The sequence below is a fragment of the Gekko japonicus genome, unplaced genomic scaffold (genome assembly GCF_001447785.1).
Source record: "Gekko japonicus isolate JY-2015 unplaced genomic scaffold, Gekko_japonicus_V1.1 scaffold2398, whole genome shotgun sequence".
NCBI lineage: Eukaryota > Metazoa > Chordata > Lepidosauria > Squamata > Gekkonidae > Gekko > Gekko japonicus.
This window is the reverse complement of record NW_015172619.1, coordinates 157,665-184,076: the sequence shown is the minus strand read 5'-3', so window position 1 is coordinate 184,076 and position 26,412 is coordinate 157,665. Positions and strand designations below refer to the sequence as shown.

Here is a 26,412-nt window from a genome sequence, read left to right as displayed (position 1 = left end):
GGAAACCCCCATTCAGAGCCAGTCAGCCTCTGAATCCCAGTGCTGGAAGGCTACATCAGGGGAAGGCCTCAGCCTCTATGCCCTGTTGTTGGCCCTCTGGGAGAACTGGTTGGCCACTGTGTGAGACAGGATGCTGGACTAGACGGACTACCGGTCTGATCCGGCAGGTTTATGTTCTTAAGGGGCTGAAATCACTCCCTTCTCCCACCAGCACAGCTCCACTGATGGAAGAGGCAGGAAGTACATTTTCACCCCTTTTCCCCTCCTCATTGTAGGCCGCTGACTCATGTGGCTATCGCTCCAGAGCAGTGTTCCCTCTAAGCTGAGTTAGTGTGAGCTAGCTCAAAGTTTTTTAGCCCCCGGCTCACACATTTTTGTCTTAGCTCAGGAAGGATGGCTCCAAAGCAAACTAATTTATACAGTAGCCAAATTGCTTGCTCACAACTTTAATGTCAGTAGCTCACAAAGGAGAATTTTTGCTCACAAGACTCCACTGCTTAGAGGGAACAATGCTCCAGAGTAGCTGTTGTGTGCTTTGATGGAACTGCAGAACACACAAAAGGCTTGGCCTAAAACCCCTATCCTATCATAGCCTGAAGTGCCCCCCTCCCCCCCAAAAAAATACCATCGGGGGAAATAAAAAGAACTCTACCTTCCATTTTTTTAAAAAAGTAAGAAGCGACACACTATGTTCAAAACGGGGTTGAAATTATTTTAAGTGTATGTTGTAAATCTGCTGGTATGGTTGACTCCGACTGAGAAAGAGAGTGTTCTAGTTAAAATCGGAACTCCTGCTGACGGAGCACTACAGGGGAGAGAGATCCTATTTGGAGGAGCCGGCGACACTGGAAAGCAGCCCGTTAAATTATGATGAGGGAGATGAAAGCAGAGAAGAGGGGGAAATGAAGGTGACATACAATGGAAAGCGAAAGTCATTTAGTGTTAAAATTTAGTTATGGTATTATGTAAAGCAGGGTGGGGAGGGAATAAAGAGAAGGCTTTGTAGAAATCATTCTGAGATATGGAAGAAGGAGAAGGAGGAGGAAGAGGAAAATGAAGAAGAGGAGGAGTAGATTGGATTTATACCCCGCCCTTCTCTACCTGAAGGAGTCTCAAAGCGGCTTACAATCTCCTTTCCCTTCCCCTCCCCACAACAGACAACCTGCGAGGTAGGTGGGACTGAGGAGCTCTTTCGAGAACTGCTTGTGAGAGAACAGCTCTGAAAGAACTTGTCACTGACCCAAGGTCACACCGGCAGCTGCATGTGGAGGAGTGCGGGATCAAACCCGGTTCTCCCAGATTAGAGTCCGCACACTTAACCACTACACCAAACTGGTTGACAGAAGACAAAGGCAGGAAGGGGTGGGGGAAAGAACATAAGAGCGGGCTTGCTGGGACAGACTGATGGTCCAACCAAGTCCAGCAATCCAGTCTCTCACAGCAGCTACACAGCTCCCACGCAGGGCCAGCAAATAGGGAATCAAGACCAAGGCCTTCTCCTAATGTTGCTTCCTCCTAGCACAGGTATTCAGAGGTTTGCTGCCTCTGAGCATGGAGGCTTCCCTCCACTGATATGACTTCTGCAACTCAGTCAAATCCCCTTTTGTGTTGGCGGCCCATCGTTACTTCAGCTTTAGCCTCCCTTGGCCTCCAGTTCTGTCACCCGGTAATTTGGCATCAACAGAGGCCCAAATTCTGTGAATTCTGTGACTGTGCCTCGCTGGGTTTACTTCTACTAGAGACCCTGTGTGGTGTACTGGTTAAAGGGTCAGAGTCGGACAGGGGTCCCAGAGTGGAACCAGTGAGCACCACGGTGATCTGCCAACACCTTTTCTGGTACCCGACAAGTGTTTTTAGGAAGTGGGTGGGGCCAGGTAGAGCTTTTGTCCAGCAAGGCTTGTGATTGGCTGTACAGATTTTTCTAAAAAAATATTGCTTTGGCATCCTCTGCCATCACAGCAAAAGGATCTTCACTGTGTGACTGAAGGTAAGCTGTGGCAGCCATTTTGTGGCTGGCTCCGCCTCCTGCGGCAGCCATTTTGCCGCTGCACCTACCATGCTGTGTTAGAGTTCCAAATGCGCCTGCAGGCTCAAAAAGGTTGGGGACCCCTGGACTAGGATCCGGGAGCCCCAGGTTCAAGTCCTCACTCCACCATGGAATTCTGCTGGGCTAGTCACACACTCTCAAGCTAACCTACCTCACAGGGTTGTTGTGAGGATAAAATGGAGGAGAGGAGAATGATATAAGCCACTTTGGGTCCTCCATAGGAAAGAAAGGTGGGGTATAACGGAAGTACATAAAAATACCTTGCAGCTTCCTCCTGCAACATTCCCCTTCAGTCTAGGTGTTTGGATTGAAGCTGTTCAGCGGGGATTATGCCGGTTCAGTCTCCCAGGACCAACATAAATCAACAGCACAGGGGTGACAAGACCCTCACACACACACCCCTCAGCAGCCAGCTATGAGGGACCATTACCTTCTCTTTATCACTCGCTTCACGGGATACCAAAGACCCCTAAAAGAAAAAGCAGAAACACAAGGATTAGGTGCAAGGAGGTGTAGGACTGAATACACAAGCCGAAACAGAAGACCTTATCGGGGGAAGCCGAACAACTACGGTGCTCGCCTTACATCTGGCTCAGTTTGTCAAAAGCCAAAGGTCACCACAAAAACCAGTGGGGGGTGATACATAAAAGATCATCAAAATGTACCATTAAAATATATCACACGAAACATATCAAACTAGCGATAGCACATTCTGCTGCTCATGCTGAACTGCACAGCAGCAGAACTATGCAGTTTTAAACATTAAAAACCTTGCCTTGGTCAGACAAAGACAACAGAAACAATTCGGATAACGTGGTTCCTGTCAGCAAGCCGATCGTGATTTCCAGTCATAAAACCTGCCTCTGGGAAAGGCAGCGTGCACCAGGCGGCAGAACACACCGTCTCTGCTGAGCGCCTTTACGGGAACTTCTGCTCCTCTCTCTTCCAGAGAGGCTCCAGGCACAGGCTTGGATTCCCAGGAGCCTTTTCCCATTCGCAAAGTACGATTTGCTCACCTTCCTCTTTCCACCACGGCCCAAAGCTCCCCCCTAAATTCTGCTGCTGGGAGACAGCCTCCCTGCGCCCCTGGAACAGCAGCCAGGGCGAATGGCAGTCTTTTTCGTTCCACCGATAAAAGGATGCAACATGGGGGGGGGAGGAGTTGAGGGAGTATGACTTGGCTACTTTCTGCCAGTGGAAGCACTCCAGGGGATCCAAGCCAACGTTTGAAATCAAAGGGGTGTAACATACTTCCGAAAAGAAGCACTCTGTGTGCGATACTTTTCCGTGCAAATGAATGGCAGTCTTTTTCGCTCCACCGATAAAAGGATGCAACTATTCCCTCCCCCTGATTTCACATAAGGGGGGGGAGAGGAGTTGAGGGAGTATGACTTGGCTACCCGAGGAGTTCGTGATGTAGCCAAAACCAAGCTTGTCCCACTAAGTCCCTAGCAGTGGTTTGTTTACCAAGGACTTTAGCTGTCTGGTTGGGAAGGAGAGCCCTCAAGCCCACACCGCTTGAGTGTTTTGAGCAGCCCTTCTCAAACTACAGGCATTGGACACCAGCTTTGTGGCTTCTCCTTTTAAGAAAAGGTTTCTCACCATAAAGCAGATTTGATAGGGGGATGGCCTCAGCGTGGAGAGCACCTGTCAACAGCAGTTCGTCAGCTCCTGGCCCATCTGCTATTGGCCCTTTTGGTATGTTTCTCCCACCCCCGCCTTCTCCCATGATGCTCCTCACGCCTCGCCTTCTCTCTCTCTCTCTCAAGTCATCCCCTCCAAAGACTTTCCTCGGCCACCTCATCTCATCTGGAAAGTCTGCTTCTCTTAACTTCCACCCTCGCTCCTTGCCCTGTGCCCCTTTCTTTCGCCCACTAAGCAGTGATTGCAGGGCAGCGCTTTTAACTAGCCCGCCACAAGCTATCTGACGGTAGAATCTGAGCATCGGGACCATAAAATCTTGTGACTTGTGGACTTAAATCCAGGTGCTCATTTCAAAACAGGCAGCGGGCACCACCGCAAAATGGCCACCATGGGGGTTGGGGCCAATGGCAAAAGGTTAGGAAGTTTCAGATCAAGCGTTCTATAACAGATGCAGCCATCTGTAAATTGATACACCCGCCCGGCCCCCCCAGCAAAATCAAAAGTGATAACTTTGAGCTCTTCTGAAGCAACTTCTCCTCCAATGAGGGAAGAAAGTCGGTTGTTTATACAGTCTGATGGCCTGTACTTTCCTGTCCCAGCGACTGTTACTCAGTGTGTGGTTTATAGACACACACCCACTCTCCCCCCACCTGTCTTCTTGTGGCTATAATGAAATGGTTCCGCTACCCCTGGGGAATTCATCCAATACATGAACAGCTCTTTGCTTTGGGCAAAAAGAAAGGGGGCACCAGGAAATACTGGCAGGTGCCTTGGTGCCCTTAATGGGGGATCACTGACCTCAGGTACCGTCTTGTGGCTGCAGAAAGGAAGAGTGCTCCATTCAAGGGGACCTGCAGTACTCTAAGAGAGGCATGGAGACACCTCTCAAGACGGGTGTCTTTTACAGGAACACAATTTGTATTTAACAGAAATAATAATCTAGTCCTTGTTCTTGTATGGATAGGTTTGAAAATGTAGGTGCCTTTTACAGGAACACAATTTGTATTTACAAAAATAATAATCTAGTCCTTGTGCCGGTATGGATAGTTTTAAAACTGTTGTTGACACAAGACTCAAAACGAGGAGGTACAACACAGAAACCCAAATTGCCCGGTTTCCCACAGTCACGCATATAGCACACTTTCTGTCCCCACCCCCATTTGAAACCTCAGTGACGTCCTTTCCTTGGACCGTATTAATTTCAGAATAAAGCACTATTGCAAGCCCAATACGTGCCGCATGTCCATCGCCTGCAGAACTGATTACAACCACACCTAAGCTGAATGCACCCTCTTTGTGACAGGCACCTCAGCTGCAGTCCTCCAGACAAAGCTGGATTTCTCCTGTGGCTCAATCTCCACCCACACCCCTCTTAAAATGCCGGCAGCTCCGAACGAGGCCCTAGTTAACGCCACTATAAAAAGCTCTATATAACCTTGCCACAGGAGATTTCGCTTTGGGGTCAGCTTTAATGAGGTGCAGCGGTGGGTGACGGCAGAGCCGGGGCGGACGTGATCCATCCCGCTTTTCTATCTGCGAGAGGCTGAAGTTTTCCGGTACACAACAAGTAACTGACCTTGCATTTGGAATCAGTCATGTATTGAACAAATCCCCCCCTGAGGACAGTGGAATCATTTTCACTGCAACAGCAAGAAGGAAGGGAGAGAGCATACACACCACACACTGCCCGGCACTTGCCAGGACCGGGAAGTACAGTCCATCAGAGACCCTTGTTGGTCTTAAAGGTGCCACTGGACTCTAAATTTGTATAAACCACATAGTGTAAGGAGCCCCAAGACTCCAGTGTAAGAGACACTATCAGTGAATCCTCCTGCATGAAGCTGCTTATGCTGAATTAGGACATCAGTCCATCAAGGCCAGTATTGTCTTCTCAGACTGACAGCGGCTCTTCAGGGTCTCAGGCAGAGGTCTCTCACATCACCTGCCGCCCGGTCCTTTTAACTGGAGATGTCGGGAGATTACACCTGGGACCTTCTGCAGGCAAAGCAGAGGCTCTTCCACTGAGCCACGGCCCCTCGCCTTGCCCCTATTTTATGTAGAAGGTTTAGAACCAAATGAACAGCAGGGTCAAGGGATCGTGAGATTCAGGAAGCAGAGAGTAATCATGCAAAATTCATATATGAGCAGGAAGAGCCACAAAGACCCTTTTCGCTAGTTGTGCTAAGCTAGTTAATACTCGTCCTGGGTCGGGAGCTGCAAGTTATGTTAAGGTATTTATGTATTTATCGTTTGGCAGAGTGACACACGATTTATACAAAGGAGTCAGTATTCTAGTGAGATAAGATGCCTCGGTTCGGCGTACGGTGAAGATTTCTGCAACGTTTCCAGAGAGCGACCACCCATGGAGGGCTGCTGTATCAGCGAGCCACAGCAAACATTCAGCCGGCTGGCAGAAGTGCCCAGATCACCAAGGGAGTGAGCAATGGCTCCTCAGCCGCGTACAGCATTCAAAGCAGAACCGGGTGCCTTTCTTAGGAGATGTAAGTTGAGCCAAATACATTTTAATCGGTTTGATAAAGCAATGGCTGGAAGAAGCTCAAAAGGAACGGGATGCCTGGCATAGACCAAAGAGTCATCTCAGACTTTAGAAGCAATCTCTAAGGTGGGGCTAAAAGGTTCCTGCCTTGGGAGATAGGGCTAGTTATTTCATTCTTCATTATTTCTGAAGTGCCACCCGAGTTTACGGGGCTTCGGAGAACAACATAAGCAAGAGACATCCTTGCTCCAAGGAGCCCACATCTAAATTTAGATACCAGAAAAGGGTAGGGAGGGAGCCGGAGGGAGGGAAAGGCATATTTGCACAAGGAACAAACAAAAGCGAATGCAGATTCACAGACTTAATGCTTTGCTTCAGCTGGAGAGGCAGGCTAAGGGGATAAACCTAAAGGCTTCACGGAACAGGAGAGCTCTGAGCACAGGTTTGAAAAGATGGGATGGGGAGAACCTTTAAAGGGGGAACCTTAAGGCAGATCAGGCAGGCAAATCTACAGGAATGAAGGTATTAGTTATGCCACTTTTCAGTTTGCTTTCAAAGCGGTTTTAGCCGAAAGCGACGCCGACGTCCGACAATGCCTAAAAGGGCCACAATGCAAGATCAGTAAACCCAGCCCCTGTTAAGCACAAAGATGGGTTGTTTCGGTGTAAGCCTTTTTCAGTTCTGTGTTTTTTCGTCCAGTGAAGCATCTGCCCTGGGTCGATGCCACCCCCTCTTTCTAGCGCAGGCTTCCCTTCACCTTCAAAAGGATTAGAGCCAAGTTTGGACCCAACCATATCTAACCACCCCCACCGATCTCTTCGCATGCTGAGAATACTACTTTGCAAGCCTCGTGCAAAGGTGGGCAAGTCGGGCTCATCAGGAATGCTGCTTATTTTCCAGGGACTCCACGGTTTCATGCACAGGATTTAGGGCACGGAAATCAGCACCCTGAGAACCTTGGCTTTTATTAAACGCACGCACACCCACTCACAGGTTTCTAGTCTCTGTGGCTACAAAGACAACAGGCCTGAAAGGATGTGGGATAAAATTCTCAGAAGATCAAGTGCATACCTGCCCGTGTAAGAGAGCAGGATTTCCAGTGGTGCAATGTAACTCCCTGCTCCTCTTTATGGCTTGCAGAAACTGAATCAGTTCTGCAACACGATGACAGTTTATACAGATCGCAGAATTCCGTCGAGGCAGAAATTCAGAATTTTCTTTGCACGGGACAGATATCCCACTGCTGCTTTATGCAGTCCTGCATTTGACTCTTGCGCAGTCCCTTTGAGGCAGTTAGAGGGGGGGGGATATTCCTCATTCTTCTGAAGCTGTGGCTGAACTGCTGACCCTCAGTAAGATACGGCTATACAGGCAGTATGAGGCTCAATGAACCTCTGCCTTTTCCCTTTGCTTACCCATCCCTGGCCTTTTCTGCTACTTACGGTGGTGCCAGCAGCTTACGCGAGGCTGGATCTAGACTAAGTTTTCAAATTTCCCATTTCCCTGTTCCAACTCATCTCCACGAAACACTGCTCCGGGGGGGGATAGGAGACCCTAAGAACTGTCATAAGAGGAGTCTGCAGCAGGAAAAAGGGAATCAGTGAAAACTGCCCACTGCGGCCTAAAAATAGGACATGTGCGTGAAGCAGGTGCTGGCGCTCGGGGCTGTCGATCAGGGCGAGAGAGCCGCAGGATTCTAAATGGTGTTAGAGACTGCGCACTGGGTAGTAAACGTGATGCTGAGCATAAATGTATGGTCTTGCATGTTTACTTTACTTTATTTACAGCCCATGGACTGGTCTTGTATGTATGCTTAGGCAATTCAAGCATTTTGACACATGAGATTCCGGAGAGATAAAGAGCTACTTTATCCAGTGTCTCATTGGTCCACCCTCACTAGCCCCATCCCATCAACTAATAGGAACCCGAGGCAGATGCTTCTCCCATTCCTGCGACCCAGGATCATTTAAGCAGGAACCTTATGCTCCGTGCCATGTATCGAACCATGGGTGTCATTTGACACAGAGCCCGCGGGGCGGGGGGGCAGGATGGTACTTGGTTACATGAGGTAAAGCACCCTGGACAGTAACCAACTACAGTTAATAGCAAGTGTTTCAAAAACATTATGGGCTTGGATCCTATAATTTTGCTCCATCTATGATTATCTCTGGGTGCCAGTTGGTCAGTGATCCATGTCAGAGCCGATGTTCCCTCTAAGCTGTGGAGGCTCGGGAGCCAAAATTCTGCTCTGTGAGCCAAAAGACCTATTAGGATTAAAGTTGATTAATTTATTTATTCAATTTATATCCCGCCCTTCCCACTGAGCCTATATTTTTAAAAAAATGGAAGGAAGGAAGGAAGGAAGGAAGGAAGGAAGGAAGGAAGGAAGGAAGGAAGGAAGGAAGGCCTCCCCCCATCAGCTGTTCATTTTAAAGGGCAAGTTTCCCGAGCACAGGGACAGGAAACTCTCCCCCACCTCCCTCCCCGGGGCTGCCACTGTGCCGCAACCTGCCCTGCCTGGCTCCCTCCATGGGGGGGGGGGAAGAGGCACAAAGCCAAGCCTCCCCACCACCACTGGCCGACATCTCCTCCCCTAGGAAGGAAGAGGGGGAGTTGCCAGCCATTTAAAGTGAACAGCTGACCGCCAGGTCCCGCCGGCTGGCTGTCCACTCTGAATGGCGGGAAGCCGTTTCAGCGCTCCGCTGAAATGGCTTCCCACTGTTTAGAGTGGAGAGCTGACCGGTGGACCCTCCTGTCAGCTGTTCGCTTTAAATGGCTGGCAGCTCCCCCTCCCTTCCTCCCCAGGGTGGGGAAGGAGACCTTGGCCAGTGAGGGACGGGGAGGCTTGGCTTTGTGCTTCTTCTCTCCTCCCCCCCACCCCCACCCCCCCATGTGATGGAGGAAGCCAGGTAGGGTGGGCTGCGGCATAGCAGCAACCCCGGGTTGGAGGCGGGGGCGGGATTTTTCTGGCCCTGTGCTCAGCTGGGGATCTGTGCGCTGGGGGCTGGCAGAGCTTAGGGAGAACACCGGCTCAGAGCTTACGTCCTCTTGCACTGGGCACTTTGGGCTCAAGGGAAAACACTGGAACTGCGCAAACAGAAGATGTGCCTAGCGTGAGAGGATGTGAACTCTGCAGTGGAGGACTGCCCCCTCAGTGCTTGGAGAGAAGTACACCGAGGCCAAAGGGATAGGATCAAAACCTTTAGCTCTCGTCCTCACAGCTGTTCTACATGGTATTACTCACATTTTACAGAGGAGAACGGAAACACAGGAGGTGGCTACCCAGAGAGAAAGGTGAGACTGGGATCCAGGAGACCCGGGTTCGAAGGTCTGTCTGCCACGGAAACCTGCTGGGTGACTTTGGGCCAGTCACATGCACACACAGCCTCGCCTACCTCAGAGGGCTGTTGTGAGGATAGAGGAGAGGAGACCTACTTTGGCAGGCCTGCCCGGCCCTTTTCTCATACTCCCTACCCTGGCTCTGCCACCTCCAGCCTCTCCCCCAAATCTTACTGAAAGAATGGGGTAGGGCAGGAGGGGACGAGCTAGAAATCGGTGAGTGCTGAAAGCCAGGCATGGCCATGGAGTATGGCTGGGAATCTATAAAACACAGAAGTGTTTCCCTGGCCATGCTAGCTTTTTGTGTGAGCACTGTGTGTGTGGAGGAGGGATTCATTATCCATGTTTAGTGTTCATACCATCCTTTCACATTAAATAGGGGTCCCCAGGGTTTTTTTTGTGCCTTGGGTACCTTTGGAATTTTGGCACAGACTGGTGGGTACAAACCGCAAAATGGCTGCCTCAGCGGGTGGAGCCAAACACAAAATATCGAACTGAGGTAATGCATAACTAAGCAATCGCTCTTCAGCATTTCAGGAAGAAGCTGTGTTTAACAGAATGCCTTTTAAAACAAACTAAACAGTGTTACAGCTGTTTCTCTCGCGGCCCAAGCCTCCAAAAAGGTAAAAACTCAACGCTGTCACTTGACCGCCGACTGCCAGATCAGTTCTTGATACAGCCTCTCACTGTGAAGCACTGAAAAACCTAAGCCAGGGATTCCCAAAGCCCACGCCGCTTTCGATCGGAGATGACTGGAGATGCAACAGCTCGACAAATGGGACCCCCACCACCAGGCACACCCCCAACGGCCCCATTACCTTCAGATCGTACTTCCGGTGGACAGTCAGCCTGTGGCTGAACATGCTCCTCATGACCAGCATGTAGCTCTCTTCATTGTCCACACTGACCCGGTACATCCCCAGGAACTGGGGCAAGAGGGTGCTCCCGTGACATTTCACGATATACTGGAACGAGAAGACACAGAGGGCCATTGACTAACCGCTCGCACAGCCTAAAATGCACTGGAGAAAAAGTTGCAGGAGACCAGAGGATGACGGGACTATGGAGAGGATAAATCTGGAAACAGGAGCTGAGTCTTTATGTCAGGGTCCACTTTTCAGACTACAAGCTCCTGCTTTTGAGCTAGATGGAAATCAGCTAAAGACAGCATCTAAAACAGGGTTCTCCAACATGGTGCCCATGAGCACCATGGTGCCTGCCAGTACTTCCCTTGGCATCCACCAAACTTTTCAGAAAGTGGGCTGGGCCATTGTAAGGTTTGGCTTGCAATTGGCTGCCCTCGTTCAGATGAAAGGGTTTTCCACTGGAGGACTGGGGCAAGAGGGTGCTCCCGTGACATTTCACGATATACTGGAACAAGAAGACACGGAGGGCCATTGACTAACCGCTCGCACAGCCGAAAATGCACTGGAGAAAAAGCTGCAGAAGACCAGAGGGTGACGGCAACGTGGAGAGGACAGATCAAATCAAAGGGTTTTCCAGTGGAGGAAGAGGAGCACTGGTAAACATCTGGGCTTTCCCTTAGTCAGTGTGTGGCTCTGTTTCTCCTTCAAAATATCTATTTCCCCTTCAGAATATCCTTCTTCCTATGAGGTGTGAGGAGGTGTGAAGAGGGAAGTATTCCATTTGGCTCCACCTCCCGAGACGGCCATTTTGCATTCAGCTCCACTTCCTGTGGAAGCCATTATGGGGGGGGGGCGCTCATCACCCCTGCTCAAAATTCCAAAGGTGCCACAGGCTCAAGAAGGTTGGGGACCCCTCCTCTAGAAGGATCTCCTGAGCCCTTTGTGGGGGGATTTGGATACTAAAAGTGGCACTCTTTGAGAATTTCAGAATCACTTGAAACCAAATTCCAAGGTCTAAAGAGAAATGTGTGGACAGCACTTATGTGGGCATTCCAGAAGCACAGTCTGCTTCTGGTGCCCAGGATCAGAGAGACTTCAGTGCTGTAACCCTTCTGGTTATGACGGTTCTTTCCCACACACTCCCTCTTACTCCATTATCCAGGTCCGATTCGTTCATCTGCAAGCTTACCCTCAGCCACCCCGCGCTTGCAAAAACAAAAACTACCCCACAATTCTTGGCTAACTGGAACCTCCGAAGCAAAGTTATGCTGAAGAGGACATGTCCTCAACATGGTGCCTGGGGGCGTCCCTGGCGCCCGCCAACACCTTTCCTGGTGCCCACCAAGCGTTTTCAAAGTGGGCAGGGCCAGGTGGGGCTCGTGCCCAACAGGGCTTCTGACTGGCTGTCTGGATCAAAAGGCATCCTGTTAAACAGAACTTCCGTCTGAAAGGTTGAAGAGTTACTATTGGAGTTATGCCTAACCTCTCACCCTGACATTTTGCCGTTGGCTCCCCGTCCTGTGGAAGCCGTTTTGTTCTTGTGCCCACCATACTGTGTCACATTTCAGAAGGTCCCGAAAGGGTCAAAAAGGCCGGGGACTCCTGCTGCAGAGGATTATTTCAGTCACAAAATCGCTCCCTTTTATGAGCGCCAAGTCCGCCTTTGGTGAAATGGCACTTGAACCTCCACTTGCGATGATTCCAAAGAGCTCAAACACCCTCTAGTGCAGGGGTGTCAAAGTCATTTGTTATGAGGGCAGGATCTGACATAAATGTCACTTTGTTGGGCCGGGCCAGGCGTGATATAAAACGTAACACAAGGTACCAGAGATATAAACTTTATAAAGATGGTTTCAGATGCTGAATGGCAATAGCAGGCATGATTGTGTTAGGTGTGATATGCAGAGGGGAAGTACGGGTGAAGATATCAGCACTGGTAATGAGATAGGAAACCTAGGTCTCAATGCCATCCAGGAGGATTCAGTCCAGGAGGATGGACATAAGCAGGGGTCATTTCCTGCAGGAGCGCACAGGAGCAGAGCTCTGGCAGCAAAGAGTCCAGGGGGCGGGCACATGCAACAAGCCCCACCCCCTGCTCCCAGCAGCCCTCAGTCAGAGCAAGAAGCAGTCAGGTAAGCTGCAGAGCTCCCCCCGACCCCCAGGTCCAAAACAGTCCAGTGGCACCTTTAAGACCAAGATGACTTCAAATGCTTTTTAAAGCTTGTCTAGTGGGTCTTAATGGAGCTGCGGTGGCTCAAGTGGTTAAGACGCTGAACTGCAGGCTGTGGACAGTCAGTAATTCAGCAGTTCGAGACCCGGGTGCCACATGATGGAGTGAGCTCCCATCTCTAGTTCCAGCTCCTGCCAACCTAGCAGTTTGAAAGCAAGAAATTGCAAGTAGATAAATAGGTACCACTTCGGTGGGAAGGTAACAGCGTTCCGGGCGCCTTGGTGTTTAGTCATGCCGGCCACATGACCACGGAAATGTCTTCGGACAGCGCTGGCTCTTCGGCTTGGAAACGGAAATGAGCACCGCAACCCTAGAGTCGGATTCGACTGGCTTTCGAGCAAGGGAACCTTTACCTTTACTTTATTCAGGTACAAGCTCTCCCTCCTCTGCGAGGACAGATCTGCACGTCCCCCCCTCCCCACTAGCTATCAATCCAAAACAGTCCAGTGGAGCCTGAGTGGTGGGTGTTGCCTTCTGACACACGTCCGGTGATGTCAGGGGGTGTGGCATATGCAAATGAGTTATGCTAATGAGCTCCTGCACCTCTTTTTTCTCCGGAATGACCCCTGGACATAAGTCTGACATTAGAAACTACAATATTCAGTTGCTGACCTAAGAGTAGCAGTGCTCTTACAAAGGAATTTCAGAGGGAGATTAGAAAGAGAGAGTGCTGAATTGCAATTGACAATGAAGCGCAAGACAATACATCCTCCTGGAACGAATTGAGACCTAGTTTTTCTGTCTCATTACCAATGTGTGCTATTATCATTTGGCATCTGAAATCACTCCACTCTCCAAGATCCAAGTGTTCTAATTGCTAATCAGGGTCTTTTTGAAAGAAAATAAATCCAGATAGGAACAGAGAAATCCAATCACTAAAAAAAAAAGTGTTCAGAATAAGCCAAAATAATTTCCTCAATGTACACTATGCTTATCAGAAGGATCTATCTACCCACCCTCCCTCCTTCCCTCCAAAGTATAACCAAAGAAGTATGCTTGCACACAAAAGCTTATATCTGGAATAAAACGCTGTTGGTCTTAAAGCTGAGACTCCAATTTTGTTTTCTCTCTTTCTCTTTCTTCCTCCTCCCTTTCCCCCCAAAAGAGGAGGAGCCGCTCCAGATAAGAAAGCAGAAGCTGTGTGTGTGGGGTGGGGGGGGGAAGGCAGGCAGGCTTGTCTTTGTATCTCTCTGGCATGAAGCAGCCATGAGGCTCTCTGTATCACTGTGTGTGTGTGTGAGAAAGAGACAGAGGGAGGGAGGGAGGCAAGAGGCAGGAAACAAAGAGCCACTGAGAAAGCTGGGGGGGAAAGCAAACTAGGGTGCAGCTGCAAGAGCAGCCCTGGGAAAGGAAGCAGGAGAAGGAAGTTGCTTGGGGGCCGGTTTTGAGCCCTGCAAGGGCCAGATGCGGCTTGTGGGCTGCATGTTTGACACCCCTGCTCTAGTGGGAGGCCACAAACTTTTGGTCCCCCTTTGGTGTAAGTGTTAAGTGCGCGGACTCCAATCTGGGAGAACCGGGTTTGATTCCCCACTCCTCCACTTGCACCTGGCTGGATGACCTTGGGCAAGCTCTTGAAAAAGAGCTGTTTCTGTCAAGAGCTCTCTCAGCCCCACCTACTTCACAGGGTGTCTGTTGTGGGGGGAGGGGAAGGGAAAGGAGTTTATAAGCTGCTCTGAGACACCTTTGGGTAGTGAAGGGCGGGGTATAAATACAATCTCTTCGTCGTCATCTTCTTCTTTCTATGCCTAGGAAAGAACCTAAAATTAACCTCCAGCTCCTCTGATGTGAGGGCTACAAGGGCTCCCTTTACCTCTGTGCTCTAACTTACGAGGGATGTGCATGTTCAGTTTAGTGCATGGGGCAGATCTGAACATCCGCTGGCCTTTAATATTATGAAAGAGAGGAGAGCCATCGTTCCTTCACTCCCAGCACACATGGCAGCAACCGGAGATTTTTGCTTGCACCACCGTCTGACCTGCATTAACCCCTCCATCTGATTGCTAGCTGCAGATCTTCTTTGAAATGCCCATATCCCCTTCTGTATTTATTCATTTTTTTGGTTTAACATTCTGGTGACCTTAAAAGCTCTCTTGTGACACCGCAGCATTTTAGTTGGTCCTAATAAAGGTAGTGAGTGCGACTTTTGTTTCAGTTCACTCTTCATTTACCTAAAACCTTGTCATCAGCCACATGCTATAACTGAGCACCTCAGAAAGATCTTCTTTGAAATGCCCATATCCCCTTCTGTATTTATTCATTTTTTTGGTTTAACATTCTGGTGACCTTAAAAGCTCTCTTGTGACACCGCAGTGTTTTAGTTGGTCCTAATAAAGGTAGTGAGTGCGACTTTTGTTTCAGTTCACTCTTCATTTACCTAAAGCCATCGGCCACATGCTATAACTGAGCACCTCAGAATTTAAAAAAGATTAATCTTTTATACGTTTCAGTGGATAAGTACTGGAAAAGGTATTGTACTATTGTCAATATTTCTAATGGCCTCAGTCATTCCTATGAACTATGAACTATGGTGCTGGAAAAGACTCTTGAGAGTCCCTTGGACTGCAAGAAGATCAAATCAGTCAATCCTAAAAGAAATCAACCCTGACTGTTCCCTGGAAGGCTAGATAATGAAACTGAAGCTCAAATACTTTGGCCACCCAATGAGAAGGGAGCACTTACTGGAGAAGACCCTGATGCTGGGAAAGACTGAAGGTCAAAGAAGACGGGGACGGCAAAGGATGAGATGGTTAGACAGTATCATAGATGCAACGAACATGAAATTGAGCAAACTTCAGAGGACGGCGGAAAACAGGAGGGCCTGGCGAGATCTTGTCCATGGGGTCGCAAAGAGTCGGACTCGACTGTGTGACTGAACAACAACAGTCATTTCAAAAGTGATTTCTATAGCTAGCTCTGCAAGTATTCTTCATGTCTATGACCACTGGCCATGAACAGAATTAGAGAGCCAGGTCTCATGTTTTCCATTGCAGCACACTGTCTAGAATTTCGATGTGCTTTGTAATTATTTTTTTTAAAAAACCTCAGATTTTAAAAGGGTGGGGAGAATAAGTTTAGAAGTGCCACGGTCTCATGGGACTACCTCATGAGACCTTGGTAGTTGTTTTGGATTACCTAGATAACTTAAATGGCTGCTGAGATCTCAATAGTTTCATCTTGACAATAAGGCAGGAGAAGGCAGGAAAACAGAGCAAAAGGGTGTGTGCATGGGGTGGTGGGGAGACAGTGAAAACAATAGCTGTTCCCTGTAAGTTCTCGTGGGTTCCCCATTTGCATCTATGTGAATATCAGAGCTAGATCCGAGTCCAGTAGCACCTTAAAGATTTTCAGGGTAGGAGCTTTCGAGATTTGATTCAGATTGCAGAATGAGGCTCTTCTTGCGGCAGAATTTGGATTCTCTTTCCAGCACAGAACACATTACCTGCCCGTGGAAGGAGCCAGGCCTGCCAGCTAACCTTACCTGGTGGTAATGTGAGAGGAGACTGTGCATGTCAGCCACGTCTTCACTGGAGATCAACTTTATCACCAACGTTTTATCGTAAGACATGAGGAAGCGCCCCCCGCCTCCCTCCGTCTCGTAGGTAGGGGGGCTGCGTGTCAATGAAACCTGGAAGGGTCAAAAAAAGAAAATGAAGTAGCAACACACCACAGACTGTCCCTCCAACTCTGGGAGGGCTGGTTACTTAGGAATCCCCTCCTGGTTCCTTCAGCCTACAATGCAGGAAGCCAGGCTAAGAGCAGGGGCTGCACAGTGGAACATCTGGAAGAAAGGGCCCAAAGGGGTAGGCAGATTTCTGAAGGCTCCTTCTCACCAGCCACCCCTGCAAGGTAAGTCCATCTACGGGAGCTTGAAGAAGAAATAGGGAACTATAGGAAAGTCATGTTTTCAAGAAGAGGTGGACTGCTGGCGGGGCTTTTTCATTCTCCCATCTCCTTTCCAGAAACCTTTATTGCTCTTCCCTTTCCCAAATTCTGAATTAGCCATATAAAGAAGTAAGAATCCAAGGAAAAGGCCAAGCAGCACTCTCCTTCCATGAATGCCTCCACTGTCACACCATCTGCTGGCTTCAAGCAGTTATGAGGCAACAAGCACACCCCTAGAATTCAGCTTGACTGATTCCCCAACAAGACTTCACAGCTTGAGCGGTGGGGCTTCCTTCTGTACCATAGTCCTTTGGGATCCATACAGAATAGCCCTGGAGAAAAGTCTCCTGCCCTGTCCTTTTAGTAGTGGCTTAATGGAATGCTAACAGCCCGAGCATGGAGCTGCGGTGGCTCAAGTGGTTAAGATGCTGAACTGCAGGCTGGAAGGTCGGTAGTTCAGCAGTTCGAGACCTGAGTGCATGACGGAGTGAACTCCCATCTCTGGCCCCAGCTCCTGACAACCCAGCAGTTCGAAAGCAAGAAACTGCAAGTAGATAAATAGGTACAACTTTGGTGGGAAGGTAACAGCTTTGCACCTCGGCGTCTACTATCAGCCTGAGTTAGTATTGCAGCTTAGAATCTAAGCAGGGTTGGCCTTTGAGGGGTCACCATAGTCAGTCACAACTTGACAGCATATTATTATTATTATTATTATTATTATTATTATTATTATTATTATTATTATTATTATTATTATTATTATTATTATTATTATTATTATTATTATTATTATTATTATTATTATTATTATTATTGGTATGTTTACTGGCCTCCATGCCATGAAAAGCTTCAACTGCCCATTTTCACACATTAACCAGCCATTAAAACAGCAGGACATTTTCCTCCTAGCCCGCTGGAAACCGAACACCGAAGGATCCGTGGTCAACCAAGATGGATGCCTCCACTGAGGTGGATACCAGTACAGACAAAGGGCCTCAGGAACCAGTCTTCTTAGGAAAGGGTAAGACATTTTTCTGTCCAAGGTTATCTTCTCACATCTTACAGAACTTAGGGTCTGAACATATGAAGGGAGACCCTTGGTCCATCTGGCTCAGTATGGTCTACCCTGAATGACAGCAGCCCTCTGAGGCCCGAGGCAGAGAAGGGGTAGCCCCACCAAGCTGGTACCCAAGATCCTTTTTAACTGGAGATGCCAGGGACTAAACAAGGGGCTGTCTGCATGCAAAACAGGTGCTGCACCTCACAGCCACAATATTATCAGTTAAAGCACTGGTAGTATTAAACCCCAAGCAGTGTTCCCTCTAAGCTGAGTTAGTGCGAGTTAGCTCACAGTTTTCTAGCCTCCAGCTCACACATTTTTGTCTCAACTCAGGAAGGATGGCTCCAGAGCAAATTAATTTACGCAGTAGCCAAATCGCTCACTCACAACTTTAATGCCAGTAGCCCACAAAGTAGAATTTTTGCTCACAAGACTCCACAGCTTAGAGGGCCCATTGACCCCCAACTGTTGAAATAAGACCAACAAACTTCAGAATTCAATTTGTTGCTATCCTTACGACAACTCTGTAAGGTACTTCACTGTTGTGCCTTTTCTTATACTACAGTCTCCCTCTCATGTGTTTTTTGTCCATGCAGGTCCCATGATCCCCGGCACACCTTTTGGGGTGGTTGAAATGGACCCCTCTCTTTCTTTTTCACCAGAGGAAGAGCTGGTTGAATATAACCCAATATTGGGGGGGGGGCTTGCTTAAACCCATCTAGTGAGATTATTCCAGGATCGATATTTGAACCAGGAACTTCCTGATGTGTAGAATCATAGAACCATAGAGTTGGAAGGGACCTCCAGGCTCATCTATTTCAACCCCTGCATAATGCAGGAAATTCACAAATACCTCCTCCCCATACTCCCAGTGACCCCTGCTCCATGCTCAGAAGATGGCAAAAAACCCTACAGGATCCCTGGCCAAACTGGAAACCTGGCTCAGTCTCTTAACCACTGAGGTGTCAGAACATGGCACACAAATACAACACCTTTAGCTAAGGCCAGTCAAGAGCCTGCACTGGCCACTACCTGGGTGAGAAATTGCCAGAGAACGCCACATATACTGTTTTGAGTACCCTGAGGGAAGAAAGCAATCCAGCTCAGACTGCCTCTTATATCAACTTTTCTCAAGACAGCTTCCTGAAACATTCATCCGCTGAGCTTAACAGTAATCCAGTCACCTAGCTACTATGAGTCAGGTAGAGCAATTTATAACTTGCCAAATTCACTCCTCTGAAGGTCGGTATTATTATGGGAATTTCTATTCTGCTTTCCAGCCAGGGTTCTCTTGAGTGACTTGTGGGAATCAAAACACTTCAGTAAGGCCAGCAAATACATCACCAAAAATACATTAAAAATAATCATCCCACACACAAGCCCTCAAACCCAGCAGTACCAATCCACAAAATTAGACACAACACCCACCTGCCCCTCATCCTTCTCTCAAACCAGAAAAAGGCCTTCCGAAACAAGAACATTTTTAACTGTGTCTCTAAAAGAAAGGCATGAACTGGATTGGCAGGCATCTCTGAGCAGGAAGTCCTACAACAGCAGTGCCCAACAGCACTGTGTTTTAAACCTCTAAACTTGCAGGAAAAATAGCAGGCAATTGCCTCGCTGGGTATCTGAACTACCACACTAGACTCTTCGGTGTTTGAAAACAGAGAGACGTCTGCTCACCTGATAATCCTGGTCATCGATGTTGAAGCGTTCCCGGAGATTGCGGAAGACCTGCGGGCAGTATTCCTTGAACTTGAAATGGCTGGGCAAGTTTTCCCTGCAGGAGAGACAGAAAGAAGCAGCTGCTACATGGAGAACCCCATCTACAAAGGTGGAAGAATGAGGAGCTTCAAGGCAGTTAAGAAGCACTGTACTGCATCCAGCTGAACAGCAAATGATATTTTTGAATGCTCCCATGTAACAAAAAATCCCCTGCAGCTAAAAAAACACTAGTGGATCTAACAAAGGTTCTAAGCCTAACTTGCCTCACAGGGTTGTTATTGTGAGGGTACAATGGAAGAGGGGAGACCATGGACCCAGTCGCCTTCTCTCAGCCTAACCTGCCTCACAGGATTGTTATTCTGAGTGTACAATGGATGAGGGGAGACCATGGACCCAGACTCTTTCTCTCAGCCTACCCTGCCTCACAGGATTGGTATTGTGAGGGTACAATGGATGAGCGGAGACCTTGGAGCCAGTCACATTCTCTCAGCATAACCTGCCTCACAGGATTGTTATTCTGAGTGTACAATGGATGAGGGGAGACCATGGACCCAGACTCTTTCTCTCAGCCTACCCTGCCTCACAGGATTGGTATTGTGAGGGTACAATGGATGAGCGGAGACCTTGGAGCCAGTCACATTCTCTCAGCATAACCTGCCTCACAGGATTGTTATTCTGAGTGTACAATGGATGAGGGGAGACCATGGACCCAGACTCTTTCTCTCAGCCTACCCTGCCTCACAGGATTGGTATTGTGAGGGTACAATGGATGAGCGGAGACCTTGGAGCCAGTCACATTCTCTCAGCATAACCTGCCTCACAGGATTGTTATTCTGAGTGTACAATGGATGAGGGGAGACCATGGACCCAGACTCTTTCTCTCAGCCTACCCTGCCTCACAGGATTGGTATTGTGAGGGTACAATGGATGAGCGGAGACCTTGGAGCCAGTCACATTCTCTCAGCATAACCTGCCTCACAGGATTGTTATTCTGAGTGTACAATGGATGAGGGGAGACCATGGACCCAGACTCTTTCTCTCAGCCTACCCTGCCTCACAGGATTGGTATTGTGAGGGTACAATGGATGAGCGGAGACCTTGGAGCCAGTCACATTCTCTCAGCATAACCTGCCTCACAGGATTGTTATTCTGAGTGTACAATGGATGAGGGGAGACCATGGACCCAGACTCTTTCTCTCAGCCTACCCTGCCTCACAGGATTGGTATTGTGAGGGTACAATGGATGAGCGGAGACCTTGGAGCCAGTCACATTCTCTCAGCATAACCTGCCTCACAGGATTGTTATTCTGAGTGTACAATGGATGAGGGGAGACCATGGACCCAGACTCTTTCTCTCAGCCTACCCTGCCTCACAGGATTGGTATTGTGAGGGTACAATGGATGAGCGGAGACCTTGGAGCCAGTCACATTCTCTCAGCATAACCTGCCTCACAGGATTGTTATTCTGAGTGTACAATGGATGAGGGGAGACCATGGACCCAGACTCTTTCTCTCAGCCTACCCTGCCTCACAGGATTGGTATTGTGAGGGTACAATGGATGAGCGGAGACCTTGGAGCCAGTCACATTCTCTCAGCATAACCTGCCTCACAGGATTGTTATTGTGAGGGTACAATGGGTGAGGGGAGACCATGTGCCCAGTCACCTTCTCTCAGAGTAACCTGCTTGTGAGGGTACAATGGATGAGTGGAGACCATGGGCCCAGTCACCTTCTCTCAGTCTAACCTGCCTCACAGGATTGTTATTGTGAGGGTACAATGGATGAGTGGAGACCATGGGCCCAGTCACCTTCTCTCAGTCTAACCTGCCTCACAGGGTTGTTATTGTGAGGGTACAATGGATGAATGGAGACCATGGGCCCAGTCACCTTCTCTCAGCCTAACCTGCCTCACAGGATTGTTATTGTGAGGGTACAATGGATGAACGGAGACCATGGACCCAGTCGCCTTCTCTCAGCCTAACCTGCCTCACAGGATTGTTATTGTGAGGGTACAATAGATGAACGGAGACCATGGACCCAGTCGCCTTCTCTCAGCCTAAAGGGTTGTTATTGTGAGGGTACAATGGGTGAGGGGAGACCATGTGCCCAGTCACCTTCTCTCAGAGTAACCTGCCTCACAGGATTGTTATTGTGAGGGTACAATGGATGAGCGGAGACCATGGACCCAGTCGCCTTCTCTCAGCCTAGCCTGCCTCACAGGGTTGTTATTGTGAGGGTACAATGGATGAGCGGAGACCCTGGACCCAGTCGCCTTCTCTCAGCCTAACCTGCCTCACAGGATTGTTATTGTGAGGGTAGAATGGATGAACGGAGACCATGGACCCAGTCGCCTTCTCTCAGCCTAACCTGCTTGTGAATGTTGGCATGAAAGCTTTTGATCTCCAAGAAAGGTCTGTGCTTATAGCCTAATCTGCCTCACAGGGTTGTTATTGTGAGGTTAAGAACATAAGAAAAGCCAATGTTGGATCAGGCCAATAGCCCATCCCGTTCAACACTCTGTTACGGAGGAGGGGAGACCCATGTTCAACAACTGCTTTGGGTGCCCACTGTGGAAAAAGTGAAGGACAAACAAATTGGACTCTCTCCTCGTAGGCCCATCCCATTCAGCCTTTGTTTTCTCATGCTTAGGAGACAGGCTCATCCCCACTACAGCCTTGCCACAAGCCACTCTCATACATACAAAGGCCTTACTGTTTCAGGATCAGAAAGCCAGGCCGACAAGGAAACAAGGCTTTACCAAAGTAATAGCTACCCAGTCAATGTAAGCATTATCTCAGTAATCTGTGGCTCATAATCTTCTCCCCATTAGCCTCCTGTAGCACATGGTGTAATCCTCCAGCAGTATGTGCCTGGATACAATATCAGTCAGGGAGAAAAGGCTTCCCTTCCCGCTAATAATTAGAGATCTGGAGATGGAGGGAACAAAAAAAGTCCCTTCCCCCAGAGAGAAGCTTCCTATGTGCTTTTAGAGAAGGGTTTGAATGATGCTATCCACCACCTTTCTGAAGTGGTACAGTCCTGAGTGAGCGATTTGGCTATTGCATAAATTAGTTTGCTCTGGAGCCATCCTTCCTGAGCTAAGACAAAAATGTGTGAGCCGGAGGCTAAAAAACTATGAGCTAGCTCACACTAACTCAGCTTAGAGGAAACACTGCCCGGGGTGTGTGTGTGTGGCTGGACAGTGTGATTTCCCCAAATGTGTTATTTGTCAAACTCTGTCAATAACTTGGGGCTATAAGCACAGAGCTTTCTTGGGGATCAAAAGTTTCCATGCCAGCATCCACAAGTCACGTACACACCCTATGTAGCTCACTCACAATACAGATAGGACCTCCTTTCTCATCTCTCCCCTACCCTTCCCCTGTCAGACGATTATATATTGCCCCTCCATAGGATTTTACACCATCTGTTAGCTGTATAGTGGTGCATGTATTTTATGGATCTTATTGTATTTATTGTAACTGTAATTATTATAATACTTTAGTGTATTTATTGTATTTCTCAATGTTTTAGAATGATGTATGTTTCACAAATTGATGTCACCCACTCTGAGCCAGTTACGGGAGAGCGGGTTATAAATCTAATAGAATGAATGAATGAATGAAAAGAACACAGAACATCTAGTGCAGTGCCCTCAGGACATGAATACCAAGGTGATCAGAGGAAGGTTCTCCTTCTGTATGTCACGCCACCCTCCCCATTCTCAGGAACTTCATCAAAAGAGGGCAACCAAGGGGTTGGAGCAACCTTCCTATCTGTAAAGAATTAAGAAACTGGGACAGTTCCATTTAGGAGGGGAAAGACAACTAAGTTTTATGAAATTGCACATGGGATGGAGAAAGCGGATAGCTTTCTCTCCTTCTCCCATAATACTAGAACTCGGGGCACCCAATGAAGTTGATGGGCAAACAGGTTCAAGGCAGAAAAAACAAACAAGGAGTAAAATTATGGAATTCACTGCTAGTGCAGGTAGCGATGGCCACAAGCACACATGGCTTTAGAAGTCAGGTTTGTTGGAGGAGAGATCCAGCAAGAGCTACTAGACACCATGAGTAAAGGAAACCTTCAAACACAGAGGCAAAAAGCCATCAGAATATTAGTGCTAGGAGGTAGCATCAGGGGAAGGCCTTGGCCTCTACGTCCTGTTAATTAGTCCTTCAGGACAACTGGTTGGCCACTGTGCGAAAAAGGATGCTGGACTAGATGGTACACCCTGATCTAGCAGGCTCTTATTTTCCTGATTTTTGAGCAAAGCCCTGAACTGGAAGAAGTTTCCCCAGAGACACAATTCTGAAAAAGTTAAATACTCACTGTGTTCTGCGCACTGTCTAAGTGTACAGCACACATGCTTTTTCCAGCCTAGGATCACAGTTATGCAAAGACAGGACTACCCTGCTATTCCTTGCCATTATATTTCACCAGTATGAAGAGTCTATTTGTCAAGTGTATATATTTCTTCATACCATTTAAAAATTTCCAGTTCTCAGAAATGATGGAGAAAACGCAACTACTGCATTAAATAAAGGCTCCCAAACGTATAGAACCTGCATGGCCTTTTAAAACGTTGAGAGCAGATAGCGGGGGCCACAACAAAATGGCTGCCACTGGGGCAGGGGATCCAACCACAACACAGTGGAGGTTTCCACAAGATTGTAAGAAGTTCCAAGCCGAGCATCCTCCTGTGACGAAGGCAGCTGTTTCCAAAGGGAAGTGTTTCTTGCCAACACAAAGATGATGACTCCTAGGCTCTTCTGAAGCACCGGCTACCCCAAGAGAAATGCAGAAAAGCAAGGAACAGTCCTTTGCTCTGCGGAAGCAGTCAGTAGGCACCAGGAAACACACTGGAAGCTGCCACGGATGCCATGCTGGGGATGACCGGTGTACCAACTGACTAGACACCCCTGTCCCACCCTGGGGATCCAAACTAGGATGGAAAGGCAGGACTGAAACAAACAAACATCATCAGGGCTGCTAGTATTTTGACACCCACTGGGTGTTTGATGGAAGCAAGGAGGCACATCCAAAAGGCCTTGGGAAATACACAGAAAGAAGATTACAGGGTAAAAGGACCACAAGGCCACATGTGTGAAAGAGAAGCCAGATCCCCGGCGTGACTAAAGGTGGCAGGATCTAATTCCCATCTCTTCTAACGTCAACCAGACACAGTCCTGTCCAAGATGCTGGGGCAGAACTGCTTGGCTGGGCAAAAACTTCAGAGGGCCTCAAGGCCTTGCGTCTTCAGACCCTGGCCCCTTCTCACCTGTTGAAGAGATGATTGTTCACCTTCACTTTGGAACTGGCTTTGAAGTCATCGGGGAGCAGCATCACCGGCTGGGGGACTTGGCTCAGCTCATTGACCTGAAGTGGGGGAAGCAGAGGTAAAGCGCAGTTGACTTCTCTGGCAGGAAATCACGTCAGTCTGCCACAGTGCCCCTTCAGGGAACCCCACCACTACAGCTCTCATAGCTGAAACCTGGGCACAGGCTTGAGAAGGAAGCTTTGGCTTGCAGCATGTAGACCAGAATTCCAGCTATGGAGAAGGGGGCACACGACTCAACGCCACATCACCGCCAGTCATGACACCTGGGTGATTCATGGGATTAGGCGCAACAATGGATATAGCCAGAGTTACCTTGAGAAGCACTCCTCCCTCAAGTCATATCCTCCGTTTTCAAGCAGCCTTGGACCAGTCAGAACATCTTCACAAGCCCACAAGAACAGGTGCGGCCCCCGCCCCCAGTACAGAAACCTCAGGCAGGATTTCCTCTTGTGTTTTTGACATGTTTAACCATAATAGACAAGAATACTCAGATAAATGGCTTGGAATCCTTTATTTGTCCAGGGAGAGCTTATTTCAAGGTAACACCCTTGAGGTAAAAACTGTGACTTATAGTGCCTGCTCTTGCGACTGCAGTGTTCAAGCCCAGAGGTGTGGCTCTGCAGGCTAGATTGGGGCTTTGCCACAGCACCCTAGCGCCAAGAGTAGGCCAGATTCTGCTCTCCTTCTACCGGAAAGCTTCTATCGAACACCCTCTCATTCACAAGCAGAGGAAGAGGTGCTTTTGGTTCAGAGGAAAGTACAACTTAACAACTTGCAAGGGAACGAGGTGAAAGGTGTGAGATGGTAGAACAGAGTGCACCACTTCAGACTGCAGGTGAAAGGTGGCATCTGGGAATGTTGGCCTAGGTTAAGAACTCCCTGCAAATGGAAAACTGTCAGAGCAAGCAAGGAAGGTGGATAGAACCCCTAACCCTGTTGTGTACTCTGAGTGGGCAGATTGTTCCTTTATGCAAAAGAACGCCAAAAGGCAGAATCAATCCCCTGCAGTCTGTGACAGTGTGATCTACTCTTGCACCATCAGCATCCTACCACCTCCTTCTCCTGAGCCAAGCCCTCTGATCACTTCAGACGCAGGCCTCCCAGATGACCATGAAGGCAGAAAGGAGTGAGGGAGAGAGGGGCAGGTATAAGAACATAAGAGAAGCCATGTTGGATCTCTTGGCCACGTTGAACCTCATTTGCCACATTGACATCCACTCACCCAGCCTCAACAGATCCCTCTGGAGCACCTCACAGTCCTCCCTAGTTCTCAACCACCCTGAACAACTTCGTGTCATCTGCAAACTTAGCCACTTCACTGCTTACTCCCAACTCCAAATCATTAATGAGCACGTTAAAAAGTACCAGACCTAGTACCGAGCCCTGCAATACCCCACTGCTTACCACCTTCCACTGTGAAAACTGCCCATTTTATACTCACTTGGTTTCCTGTTAATTAACCAATTTTTAATCCACAAGAGAACTTGTCCTCCTATCCCATGACTACTGAGTTTACTTAGGAGCCTTTGATGAGGAACTTTATCAAAAGCTTTCTAGAAGTCTAGGTAAACATCTATTGGGTCACCCTTGTCCAATGTTTTCTCACCCCCCTCAAAGAACTCTAAATGATTAGTGAGACAAGATCTTCTCTTACAGAATCCATGCTGATTCTTCCTCAATACCTTTTGTTCATGTGCCTACTAATTCTATCTTTAATGATGGATTCTACCAACGTACCCAGTATGGATGTTAGACTGACCAACTTGTAATTTCCTCAATCT

General features: G+C 48.5%; 1 protein-coding gene across 1 annotated transcript in view; it reads right to left on the bottom strand.

Annotated features, from left to right (window-relative positions):
• The window catches only part of PIP4K2C (phosphatidylinositol-5-phosphate 4-kinase, type II, gamma), a 59,946-nt gene that overhangs the window by 16,334 nt on the left and 17,200 nt on the right, over nt 1-26,412 (bottom strand). Inside the window, exons 2-6 of the mRNA XM_015421661.1 lie at nt 24,572-24,669; nt 19,249-19,345; nt 16,102-16,248; nt 10,346-10,492; nt 2,478-2,516 (exon numbers count right to left, since the gene is read on the bottom strand). Of these exons, the coding sequence (XP_015277147.1) occupies nt 2,478-2,516; nt 10,346-10,492; nt 16,102-16,248; nt 19,249-19,345; nt 24,572-24,669 (528 nt within the window). The remainder of the gene's footprint in view (nt 1-2,477; nt 2,517-10,345; nt 10,493-16,101; nt 16,249-19,248; nt 19,346-24,571; nt 24,670-26,412) is intronic.